We start from the raw sequence: 14,052 nt of genomic DNA, 5'->3' as shown, positions 1-14,052 counted from the left end.
TTCACTAGAGAGATGTCATGTGACTATTTTGTGCCCGTTCAGCATGAAGCAGAATCCAGACAAAGCATTCACAAAACATTCTTAAGGATAAATTATTCTAAACTGCCAATTTCTTCTCATTTTCTAACTTAAAGGACAACTCCGGGGAACCTAGGGGTAATTAACACATGGTTACCGAGTAGATCGTTCTCTGGGATGCGTTTTCATGAAAATCGAATGTAAAGAGTTTTATCTCTAAAAACAGATTAGTGCTAGATGCTAGTCTATGGGGCATAGAATAAGTCAAATTAAATCGCTAGTTAATACAAGGCTCAAAATAGCCTCACACTAACATGGGAGCATAATGAGGGTCCCTACATGCAAACCCAAGCATTGAGAACTGTGTAAGTGTACAAACAGTTTAATAAGAAGATGCTTTATAAAGACAGAACATTACGCGTATACAGACAGCAGCCATCTTGGAAAACAGTCTGGACAAGTCGAGCCACAGTTGAATAATCCGCCGTCTCTTTAGTGTGTGTCCTTTGGAAGCACTAGATCTGTTGCGTTCAGTTTTATTTAAAATTATTTGTATTTATTTATTTTCTCTGTTGAGTTCAGTGCTTTCTTCCGGAAACAGCGAACCATATGAGATTCCAGTTCATCACTGAGCACAGCGTTCGTGGCTCGACTTGTCCAGACTGTTTTCCAAGATGGCTGCTGTCTGTATACGCTAATGTTCTGTCTTTAGAAAGTATCTTCTTATTAAACTGTTTGTACACTTACAAAGTTCTCAATGCTTGGGTTTGCATGTAGGGACCCTCATTATGTGTTAGTGTGAGGCTATTTTGAGTCTTGTTAGTGTTATTAACTAGTGATTTAATTTGACTTATTCTATGCCCCATAGACTAGCGTTATAAGCTAATCTGTTTTTAGAGATAAAACTCTTTACATTCGATTTTCACGAAAACGCATCCCAGAGAACGATCTACTCGGTAACCATGTGTTAATTACCCCTAGGGTCATTTTTCACCGCCCAGATGAAAAAATACTATAGTATATTATAGTAAAATTACAGTAAATTTACTCTAGTAAAAACAATTACTCTAGTAAATACTATAGTGTTTTTGAACCATATTTAGTAAAGATACTACAGTAAATTGTAGTATATTATAGTATTTACTACACTTTGTTAATTTACTGTAGTATATTTACTATAGTACGGTTAAAAAACACTATAGTATTTACTAGAGTAATTTTACTATAATATACTATAGTGTTTTTTCATGTGGGCGGAGTAAGGAAAAATAAAAGAATATTTTGTATATTCCCAAAAACTTTTCTTAAGAATGTTCTTATCTTTTTTCTTATGATTGTTCTTAAGATAAAATTTAAATTTAAAATAATGCTCTTTAAAATCATCGTAAATAACTTCTTAAAAGTTAGGATAACCTCCAACCTATCTTAAATACCAATTCTACTTTTAATGTGTTAAAAAGTTTTAAGACTTTTTCAGGTGAGAATCTACTTATTTAAAGATTAAATCTGTGGTTTGATTATAAAGAGAGCGCCTATTTTACAATTGTATCTGCCGTTTTCGGAGTTGTGAGCTCCAGGCGGTTAGCGGGTGTTCAGAGCTCGTTAACCCGGCAAGAGAAGCCTTTCCTCGGCCAGTCCTTCTGCCGTCTGCCGCTGGCTCTGATGTCTCTGAGATATGATTCGTCTCGTGTAGATCTAACGGCCGATCTTTGGTCCCCGAGCAGCGTTCTTGATAAACGGCCAGGCTCTTATAAAATAACGATTTTACAGACACAGCACATTAAAAACACGACATTGAATGATTTACTCCCGTCAAGCCAATCACGACGAAAATAGTCTGCACACTTTTTATAATATCCACGGTAATCTGCACACTTATTATAATATCTACGGTAATCTGCAGAAAGCTCAAAACTACGCAGTGTTGCCAATTTAGCAATTTTGTTAAAACTTTTCAGACTACCTTAGCAACTTTTTTTTCTAAAAGCACCTAGCAACAAATTTAGCAATTTTTTAAAATGTATTTGGCAACTTTTAGCAACTTCTGGAAAGTGACTCTAATCCAAACTACACACGTACAAGCTAGCTCAATAGGCCGAGCGGTTCATTCAGAATTCCTTTAGATCGCTGTGGAAATGTGGAATTCGCTGTAAAAACCGGAAGATCATTCAGGCAGCATATTTACAGAGCCCTGCATATGACAGGAAAAAAACTACTAGGCTAAATCGTGCACACGATTTATAAATCGAGGGAACAAATGAGTAAATCGTATGGACGGTTTAGCAAATCGAGGGAACAAATTTGTAAATTTTGCGCACAATTTACTTTTTTTTTGTGGGTTAGGGTTGTGTGGGGCTCGATCCGTACATATTGACTAACACATTGCTTTAATTTATTTTACAAACAAATCTAAATTAGCATTTCCAATAATATCTACACGTTACATAATGCCGTAGTTTTGCCTTGCGATTACGTAATGACGTCATAGCGCAATGACGTCACAACGTCATTTAGCAACTTTTAGCAACAACTCGATCTGCCTTTAGCAACTTCCCCTGAAAATGTGTTTTTCATTCAGCGAGTGTTCAGTAATACCTTTCAATAATATAACACCTTTTATTTTCTTCTTAAGTAAAAAATTAAGATGTTCTTAAGAAAATATTTGAGATCATTTTTCAAGAATTGCACTTAGGAACATTCTTACAAACTTCTTAGAATTTATCTCAAGAATTTTCTTAACTTCTTTCTTAAGAAGATGTTTGTGAATCCGGCCTCTGGTTCCCATGATCATACAGTATAAACGAGGTGAGTGTGGCACAGAGGCTCAAATCTGGGCTGGTAATGGGGAACGCTTTAGGTTTGAATCCATTGAGTGTGTTGGATAATCCTCAGCCAGACCTGGGGCCTGTACCATGATGGCAGTTTAACAAACTCAGGGTTACAGGATTAGTTTCGAGTTGACAAAACCAAACCAATATATTCAGGCTTTGTTTGGTCCCATGATGCTGATCATCAGTGGCCTGTTGCACAAAGCTGGTTTCAGTTTCATATAATTATTATATTAATTGACAAATAGCATATACATTCTCTTACATGCATTCATTTGAGCTCTTTGTGAATCTATAATTATTAGGCATATTTCTTTGATTGACATCATGCATTGATATAGTCAGATTTTCTTTCAGCTGCAGCATCAGTGTTTATTCCTGCCTTGTAAACGCATTTAATTTCATGATACTTTTCAAAACTTTCAGGTGCATGCGCTTCAGAGTTAATCGCAAATTCTGGATTTTGACAGAGAATGTTTATACCAAGCTTTGAGAGACCATTGAACTTGATCTAAACCAGGTTGGATTTATCTGGATTTGTCAACTCTAAACCTCCTCTGAAACTCAGAGCAGCTTCATGCAACAGGCCTCAGCTTTCTCTGTCAACTCAGGCTTTGATCCGGAGTTTAGCTGTGACATCATCAGTGAACAGCCAATCACACGCTCTGGATCAGTGAAACTGAGATTCAATTTTCTCTTCTGCAGAATATTACATGACTGAAAAATAACAAATTTAGAGCTGTCTATGAAAGAGGACAACTTAAAAAGAAAAATCTTATACGTCAATCCAAGTAAAAGTTATGAAGTTAGTTTGGTTGATATATAGAGAGAAATGCAATACATTTTATAGCTTTATTTATTGATTTTAAAGCTTATTTGTATGACCTTTATAGGTTATTTATATTAATTTTAACTAAGTGCCTAGTAATGATTGATTAACTAAAATGATACATGTGTTATTGATTAAGGGTATAATAATTACATAAACGATATCTAAATCATTCAAAATTATCATTATTATAAATAAGCATTGTTAAAAGCCAATTGCGATCTCTTATCCATATTTTGCATCTCCCCACATGAAAAAATACTATAGTAGCCTATATTATAGTTTATTATAGTAAAATTAGTAAAAACTATAGTGTTTTTGAACCATACTATAGTAAATATACGACAGTAAATTATATTGTAGTATATTTTAGTATTTACTACACTTTGTTAATTTACTGTAGTATATTTACTATAGTACGGTTCAAAAACACTATTTTCTAGAGTAATTTTACTATAATAAACTATACTATAGTATTTTTTCATGTGGGTGTTTATAGGCCTATATTTTATGTTATGGTAAGAGCTCTTATCAGTCGCTGCATTCGTTTCCTCATGATTATTTAATTTTTCTCCTGTATTTCACTGTAATAGCATGAAAAAGGACAACACATTTGTGGTCTGTCCTCCCGATTTAATTTACGATATATCCCATTAATAATTAACTGGATGAATCTCTCGTTTTCACCTCAAATCCTCACGTCTCTTTCCACGGTTTGTTTTCACAGATAAATACAATTTATTATCTGTCAAAATCACGCAATGCTGAAGTTAATGAACATGTTTGATTGAGGCAACGGATGTTAGCCTTCATATTTAACCCGTCTGTTACTGCTGTGGAAAGAATCGCACTTTTGGGGTTATTCATGGTCAGTTGAAAGTACTTAATGATGCTTTTACACTTTTAAATGTCCTTTTAATGTTCGATGGTTGAAGGGTGAGCAGAATAATGTCATCTCTTTATACCCAGTATAAAAAAAAAACGTATTATTGCGTTCATAGAGCGAGTGTTTCACTGATTGTTTACAGCTTAACGGAAGTTACACCCATCACGCAAAGCATCATGGGGCGCAGGAATAAGGTGAATATAAACATAAATATTACCATAATAATACAAACATTTTGGTTACACTTTATTTTAAGGTGCCATTGTTTCAGTGTGTATGTTATGGTCACCATATTGATTACCGAAAACCAGGACACTGAGGGCAATGAGATACTCAAATGATACTCGAAGTTTACTCAAAGATTCCTTATTAATTTCAATACATTTAAAGTATGCCCCCTCTGTATGGATAGAAAATTTTTATATTTGGGCCAGGACAGGACTCAAAAACAGGACATGTCCTGGGAAAACCTTGGTCACCCTAATATATTTAAGTACTGAGTAATATTAATTTTAACAACTTGTTCTTACTGGGTTATTGTTTTGTTGAGGATTAGTTGCATGTAATTATGCATAATTTACTGTTATTAGCCTACTATGGTACGTAGTACATGTACATATGTAACAAGGACACTGTAGAATAAAGCGTTAACAACATTTCATTTGATCATATGCGGACATTTTCCAATTAATTACTTCTAATCTAGTAAATGTAAAATAAATATATTTTTATTGCACTAATTGCTATGCATGTGCTATTTATTTCAGTGTCACATGATCCTTCAGAAATCATTCTAATATGCTGATTTATTATCAATGTTGGAAAGAGTTTAATATTTTTTTGGGGATACTTTTTTCAGGATTCGTCGATGAATAAAAAGTTACAAAGAACAGCATTTATTCAAAATAGAAATCACTTTTGATCAATGTAACACACTCTTGCTCAATAAAAGGATTCATTTCTTTCAAAAACCCCAAACGTTTCTATTTTAAATAAATGCTGAACTTTTTATTCGTCAAAGAATCCTGAAATAAAGTATCACAGGTTATAAAAAATGTTAAGCAGCACAACCGTTTCCAACATTGATAATAAATCATCATATCAGAATGATTTCATGTGACACTGGAGGAATGATGATAAATTCAGCTTTGATCACAGGAATACATTATATTTTACTATATATTCAAATAGAAAAAATATATTTTAAATTGTAATACTATTGCACAATATTTACTGTTAGTATTTTTTTCCTAGTCCTGAAGTGAGTTAGTGTGCAGGGCACAAATTCAACTGAAAGTGCATTAAAGCTGCACTATGTACATTTTTCATCCACTAGGCCAGTGTTATATATGTTGTGCAGTTGAGTACTTACAATATCCCAAATGTTTCCAACTATTTGTAAATGGTGAGATGCTATTTTACCCGAGGAACCGCGACGTGTGAGGGCGTGGCCTGTCGATGACATCATATCCGCGTTCCCCTCGGTTTGCGGTTTTTATTCCTAACCCTAACCCTAACCCAGCCTTGAATATTCATGGAATTTTGCAACCCTAGTCAGCACAAATCTGTATTGATTTATCATTTAAATTAGCGTTTTCTTAGCATGCAAATCCAATTACTGCGTCATGCTTTGGCAGAAATGCGGTTTGCGGATGATCCAGAGGACTCGGCTCAAGCTGGAACCGCACATGCTCTCCATTATCCTGATTGAGAATGCACACTGACGGCTGGTCCACTAATGGACGGGGTTTAGAGTCTCGTCTGAAGAAAAAGTGATGAATGTCCCGGCCGTGATGAAACGTTTGTGAGGCTGCTCATGCTTCATAGTCAGGCTAGTGTTCCTTCCATTCGCCCAGGTGGAAAAAAGGAAGGTTTTATGGCCAACAATTAATCCTAGTTTATCTTCTAGTGGAAGGAATAGTTTTAGTTCAAATTTGTGATCTTAATATTTGTATTATGTAGGAAACATTTCATGAAGGCAATTAGATTCTAGATTCAGATGTACAGTAAAGGGGTAGCAGTGGTGTCTGTGCTGTGCATGTGCAGGCTCTGTATCCGCATGCCCAGAGGTGCACATCATCCCTGTCCTGCTCTGGTGCTCAAGCGAACATCTGGAGACGCTGCTTAGTGCTCACACTTTACACGGCACACTTATCCTATTAGCTGCTAAATGTAAAAGAACTCTATTTGTTCAATGTAGAAATTAAATATAGGTTCATCTTTGTTAAAGGGATAGTTAATAACTGAAAAATATCCATATTTAAAACTTTATAAAGTAAATTATCCTATCCGGGCCGCCTTCCGTATTCATCTTATGCAGAGAGTGTAACGCCTCTCGCAGTTCAAAATAGTGGATATTTTTCTTTCACTATCCTTTTATAATCCTTTTACTTTTATGATGGATAGATGCACTTTTATGATGCACTTTTATGATGGATAGATGCACTTTTATAATGGATAGATGCACTTTTATGATGGACAGATGCACTTTTATAATGGATAGATGCACTTTTATAATGGATAGATGCACTTTTATGATGGATAGATGCACTTTTATAATGGATAGATGCACTTTTATAATGGATAGATGCACTTTTATGATGGATAGATGCACTTTTATGATGGATAGATGCACTTTTATGATGCACTTTTATGATGGATAGATGCACTTTTATAATGGACGGATGCACTTTTATGATGGATAGATGCACTTTTATGATGGACAGATGCACTTTTATAATGGATAGATGCACTTTTATAATGGATAGATGCACTTTTATGATGGATAGATGCACTTTTATAATGGATAGATGCACTTTTATAATGGATAGATGCACTTTTATGATGGATAGATGCACTTTTATGATGGATAGATGCACTTTTATGATGCATGGATGCACTTTTATGATGGATAGATGCACTTTTATAATGGATAGATGCACTTTTATGATGGACAGATGCACTTTTATAATGGATAGATGCACTTTTATAATGGATAGATGCACTTTTATGATGCACTTTTATGATGGATAGATGCACTTTTATAATGGATAGATGCACTTTTATGATGCATGGATGCTCTTTTATGATGGATAGATGCACTTTTATAATGGATAGATGCACTTTTATAATGGATAGATGCACTTTTATGATGGATAGATGCACTTTTATGATGGATAGATGCACTTTTATGATGCATGGATGCACTTTTATGATGGATAGATGCACTTTTATGATGGATAGATGCACTTTTATGATGGATAGATGCACTTTTATGATGGACAGATGCACTTTTATGATGGATAGATGCACTTTTATGATGCATGGATGCACTTTTATGATGGATAGATGCACTTTTATGATGGATAGATGCACTTTTATGATGGATAGATGCACTTTTATGATGGATAGATGCACTTTTATAATGCATGGATGCACTTTTATGATGGATAGATGCACTTTTATGATGGATAGATGCACTTTTATGATGGATAGATGCACTTTTATGATGGATAGATGCACTTTTATGATGGATAGATGCACTTTTATAATGCATGGATGCACTTTTATGACGGATAGATGCACTTTTATGAGGGATAGATGGACTTTTATGATGATAGATGCACTTTTATGATGATAGATGCACTTTTATGATGGATAGATGCACTTTTATAATGGATAGATGCACTTTTATGATGATAGATGCACTTTTATGATGGATAGATGCACTTTTATGATGGATAGATGCACTTTTATAATGATAGATGCACTTTTATGATGGATAGATGCACTTTTATAATGGATTGATGCACTTTTATGATGATAGATGCACTTTTATGATGGATAGATGGACTTTTATGATGGATAGATGCACTTTTATGATGATAGATGCACTTTTATGATGGATAGATGCACTTTTATGATGATAGATGGACTTTTATGATGGATAGATGCACTTTTATGATGGATATATGCACTTTTATGATGATAGATGCACTTTTATGATGAATAGATGCACTTTTATGATGGATAGATGCACTTTTATGATGGATTTATGCACTTTTATGATGATAGATGCACTTTTATGATGATAGATGCACTTTTATGATGGATAGATGCACTTTTATGATGGATATATGCACTTTTATGATGGATATATGCACTTTTATGATGATAGATGCACTTTTATGATGAATAGATGCACTTTTATGATGGATAGATGCACTTTTATGATGGATAGATGCACTTTTATGATGGATATATGCACTTTTATGATGATAGATGCACTTTTATGATGAATAGATGCACTTTTATGATGGATAGATGCACTTTTATGATGGATAGATGCACTTTTATGATGATAGATGCACTTTTATGATGGATATATGCACTTTTATGATGATGGATGCACTTTTATGATGAATAGATGCACTTTTATGATGGATAGATGCACTTTTATAATGGATAGATGCACTTTTATGATGATAGATGCACTTTTATGATGGATAGATGCACTTTTATGATGGATAGATGCACTTTTATAATGATAGATGCACTTTTATGATGGATAGATGCACTTTTATAATGGATTGATGCACTTTTATGATGATAGATGCACTTTTATGATGGATAGATGGACTTTTATGATGGATAGATGCACTTTTATGATGATAGATGCACTTTTATGATGGATAGATGCACTTTTATGATGATAGATGGACTTTTATGATGGATAGATGCACTTTTATGATGGATATATGCACTTTTATGATGATAGATGCACTTTTATGATGAATAGATGCACTTTTATGATGGATAGATGCACTTTTATGATGGATAGATGCACTTTTATGATGGATAGATGCACTTTTATAATGCATGGATGCACTTTTATGACGGATAGATGCACTTTTATGAGGGATAGATGGACTTTTATGATGATAGATGCACTTTTATGATGATAGATGCACTTTTATGATGGATAGATGCACTTTTATAATGGATAGATGCACTTTTATGATGATAGATGCACTTTTATGATGGATAGATGCACTTTTATGATGGATAGATGCACTTTTATAATGATAGATGCACTTTTATGATGGATAGATGCACTTTTATAATGGATTGATGCACTTTTATGATGATAGATGCACTTTTATGATGGATAGATGGACTTTTATGATGGATAGATGCACTTTTATGATGGATATATGCACTTTTATGATGGATATATGCACTTTTATGATGGATATATGCACTTTTATAATGGATGCTATTTGTTTTTAAATCGTTGCAGTGCAAATGTCCATAATACTTTTATTCAGCAAGGATGCATTAAATTGATTTTTTTTTTTTTAACTTTCTATTTATAAAATAAAATGTTGGTTCCACAACAATATTAAGCAGCACAACTCTTTTTAACATTGATCATAATACATAATGTTTCTTGAGCAGTAAATCATCATATTCGAGTGATTTAATTTACACTTGAAAGCATATTGGAACACAGTTATTTAAAATTGCCATAATATTCCCCTGTTTTGACTGTATTTCTGATCTCGTGTGGCATGAACACAAACACAGCAGATCTTTGTAAGGACTCGATGAGCTTTTATTGATTGATGTGATATTGCAAAGAGCAGCACCAGCTTTCACAGTATCATTGCTGACAGCGTTTACAACCCGACTCTCACTCATCATGATTCGATGCGTTATGTCTTAAGGCAAGAAGTATATACTAGATGAAGTGAAGGAGTTTCCTGCGATTGATGATAGCACCATTATTGCCCAAGCGGCGTCAGGACCTGTGTTGAACAGAAGTCGCGAGCTGCAGAATGCACTTGCACTTTAAACGCGCGATAGTTTCAGACGCAGCGGCGCGCGCGGCGACGCCCCCAAACCACACATGCAAGTCAATCCTTTAACACGCATGCAGGGATTTTTGCTAGAGCTGCGTCAAACTGCATTTTCACATTTTGCATCAAATAGAATAATCTCTAACAATTGATTATAGCTAGTTTCCCGTCATTCATTCGCATCAGTCTTTTCCTTTGACCTCCTTCTTTACTTGCGGAGTGACTTTCTCCACCTTTTTGGCGACTTTCTTCTTCTCCTGAGGCTTTTCCTCCGGCTGCTTCTCTTTCTCTGCGTCTGGTTTGCTCTGCTTGTCTCCGTTGGTGAAGGTCTCCACTGTTCTGGTCTGGACTTCTTCTTCTTCTTCTTCTTCTTCTTTGGGACTGGCTTCCTCTTTTTCACCGTTGGGAAGCACTTCTTCTTTTTCCTCTTGCTGCTTTTCCTCCACTGGACTCTCTGCTTTCTCCTTTTCTTCACTCACGGGGGACTTCTTTTCTTCTTCCTCTGTATCGCTTTTTTTGTCCGTCTTCGCTTCCTCTCCTCCAGACTCGACTTTCTGCTCTTCTTCTGCTTCGGATTTGGTCTCCTCTTTCTTGTCATCTTTTTCATCAGCTGCTTCCTTCTCCTCATCATCTTTGGTTTGTTCTTTACCTTCCTCCTCTTGTTCTTCAGCGCCCTCCTCCTCCTCTTCTTCCTTTCCTTCTTCCTCCTTGTCACTGGCTTCTTTCTCTGATGTTGGCGATTTCTCTCCGCACAGTTTTGTTTCCTCAATCACTTCCACTCGTTCCTCTTCCTCCTCGCCCTCTTCTTCCTCTTCCTCCTCCTCAGCAGCAGCTTCTCCTTCTTCTGCTGTTTCTTCCTCTTCTCCTCCTTCCTCTTCCTCTTCCTCAGGAGCGGCGGCGCTCACTTTGGCCTGACTGGCGGACACAATCTCTTCCTCCTCTTCCTCCTCTTCCGCTTCTTCCGCCACCTCTTTCGCCACCTCCGCCAGGTCATCATCGAGGTCACTCTCTCCTTTAGTCTCCTCGATGATCTCCTCCACTATTTTATGCTTGACCTTAGAGGATTTGGGCTGGCTGTAGGCGAACGCAGCGCTCGAGAGACTTCCAGAGACGGTGCGGAAACGCGTCTCCTCGCCCTCCAGGAGTTTCCTACATTTGAAAGAGAAGATTCGGTCACAAATCAAACACGCCATGCAAAAGAGCCGCAGTAAAAGAGTAATGTTCTGCACAACTCTACCTGTAAGCCGCTATTTCAGCATCCAGTGCCATCTTGACGTTGAGCAGATCCTGATATTCCCGAAGATGACGAGACATTTCCCATTTTGTTCCTTTTAGGTCGTTTTCCAATTGGTGAATCATTTCCTGTTAGAGCAGATGTGATAAATAATCAGTTCCCTTACCATTGTACCATTAAAAGTTCTCATTTGATGGTTCTCCTTCACTGCAAAAAATGTTTTTTTTACTTAGTATTTTTGTCTTGTTTTCAGTCCAAATATCTTAAAAAAAAACATTAAGATTTTACATTAAGAAGCATTTACTAGACAAGCAAAAGTTTGTCTTATTTTGGGGGAAAATAACTCAAAATTAAGGGAGTTTTGGCTTAAAATAAGCAAAATAATCTGCCAATGGGGTAAGAAAAATTATCTTATTCAAACAGAAAACAAGATTATTTTGTTTATTTTAAGCAAAAACTCCCTTAATTTTTAGTTATTTCCCCCCAAAACAAGACAAAAACTTTTGCTTGTCTAGTAAATGCTTCTTAAAGTAAAGATTTTTTAGATATTTGGACTGAAAACAAGACAAAAATACTAAGTAAGAAAAGCATTTTTTTGCAGTGTTGTGCTCAATGTAGCATCTGTTTTATGATCTGGCAGACACTAAAACAACAAACCACTAAAATGCCTTTAGTGTCCTGCAGCACTAGTAAAAAAGTAAGTATGCGCATTGCACGTTGCGCATAATTACGCACGCAGTGCGCAACCACCTGTGAAATAATGGCTGCGTTTCAAAACCTAGTAAGCAGCACTTTTGGCCATCGAGGGGGCTTTCTGTTTTGCAGGCATGTGCATTTGCTTCCATTTAAGATATTAGAATCAACAAATAAACCATAAAAGAATCGTATGAAAAATGCGGTGGGTTGCGCACTGCGTGCGTATTTACGCGCAACGGTGCAGTGTGCATACTTACGCTATAGAGTTTGTTAGGTCTAATCTATAAACACATTTTAAGGTAATAGTAATTATTTATATGTATATAAATATTAATAAACGTAGAATGCACTCGCTTTTTATTCGGACTTTATGAACTGACCTGATAACTGCCCACGTCGGTGTTGTGGCGGTCCTCGATGTCGTTCAGCTGCCTTTCCAGCGAGTCTTTGGTGCCGCGAAGAGTCTCCAGTTCAACGTTCTTGGCTTGGATCTGACGGCGGTAGTCGCCGATCTCGTCCCGTACGGACTTTATCGCGTCCTTGTTCTGTTCCGCGGCGTCCGTCAGCATGGCGTAGCGGCACTTGAACACCTCCTCGGCCTGCTGGAGGTTTTTGGAGGAGAGCCCGTCCAGTTGCGAGCGGATCTCGCGGAGCGCAGAGGTGATGTCGGTCTTCTGGAGGTCCCTCATCTCCACCACCGGCACCTGCGCGGCCTGAAGCTGAGCCAGGAGCTCGCTGATCTCCTCCTCGTGGTTCTGCCGCAGGAAGTCCATTTCGTCCACGAGCGACTGGACTTTCCTCTCCAACTCCAGCGTCATCAGGACCGAGTTGTCCTTGTCTTTCTTCATGCCTCGGATCGCAGCCTCCATGTGCTCTCTGAGCCTGGATTCGTCTTCGTAGCGCTCGCGGATCCGCTGGAGATCCTCGTCCATGTGGTCCGTGTCCAGCAGGATCTGCGTCTTCTCCTTGTGGAGCTGCTCCAGGGCGCAGCGCAGGTCTTGGAGCTCGCGGTCGTACGCGTCGCCCTGCAGGGACTGCGACAGTTTCTGCTGCTTCAGCGCTTGGATCTCGGCTTCGAGCTGCTTGTTTTGCTCCTCGAGGAAGCGGACCTTGTCGATGTAGCTGGCGAAGCGGTCGTTGAGTCCCTGGAGCTGCTCCTTCTCGTTGTGGCGCGCCGGGTCTCCGTTGAGCGCCGCGCTCAGCTCGAACCCTTCCGGAGACTCGAGCGCCGACGTGCTGTACGCAGCCCTCGATGCAGTCACGTTTGCGGATCTTTTGAAAGACAGAGGACTGGGTTTAGCCCACGAGCGCATCGCGGACGACGGCTGGCGGGTAGTCCGTGTCTCCAGAGCCCTTCGGCGGGAGGAGGTGCCCATCATCTCCATGGTGGATGGTGCTGGTGAATCGGTGCTGTGGCGAGGACATGGCTGAGTTCTGTCCTCTTGTATTTATACTCGCTTACTTTGTCAACGAGGCAGGAGCGCCACCCTCCCCCTGGAAAATCGATGAAGATGAAGGAGGACTTTGGGTCGTTGGGATGTTCAGCAATTCACCTCAGTGGTCGAAGTCTTTCAACATAGCATGAAAGGTGAAGTCAAGAGGCTGTGACTTTCTGCATCACACGTTGTTTAGTGCACTTAATGCATCTATCTATCTATCTATCTATCTATCTATCTATCTATCTATCTATCTATCTATCTATC

General features: G+C 37.7%; 1 protein-coding gene across 1 annotated transcript; it reads right to left on the bottom strand.

Moving 5' to 3' along the window:
• Window positions 1–10,601: 10,601 nt before the first annotated feature.
• On the bottom strand, window positions 10,602–13,734 carry nefmb (neurofilament medium chain b; the record flags this gene model as incomplete). The annotated part of the gene is made up of 3 exons (XM_079826428.1): window positions 10,602–11,568; window positions 11,657–11,781; window positions 12,730–13,734. 3 exons carry the CDS (start codon window positions 13,732–13,734, stop codon window positions 10,602–10,604), a joined length of 2,097 nt encoding a protein of 698 aa, XP_079682554.1.
• Window positions 13,735–14,052: the final 318 nt, after the last annotated feature.

Source organism: Gobio gobio (assembly GCF_949357685.1).
Source record: "Gobio gobio genome assembly, chromosome: 10".
Lineage (NCBI taxonomy): Eukaryota > Metazoa > Chordata > Actinopteri > Cypriniformes > Gobionidae > Gobio > Gobio gobio.
The sequence above is the reverse complement of the archived record's forward strand: the minus strand, read 5'-3'. Positions and strand labels throughout refer to the sequence as shown.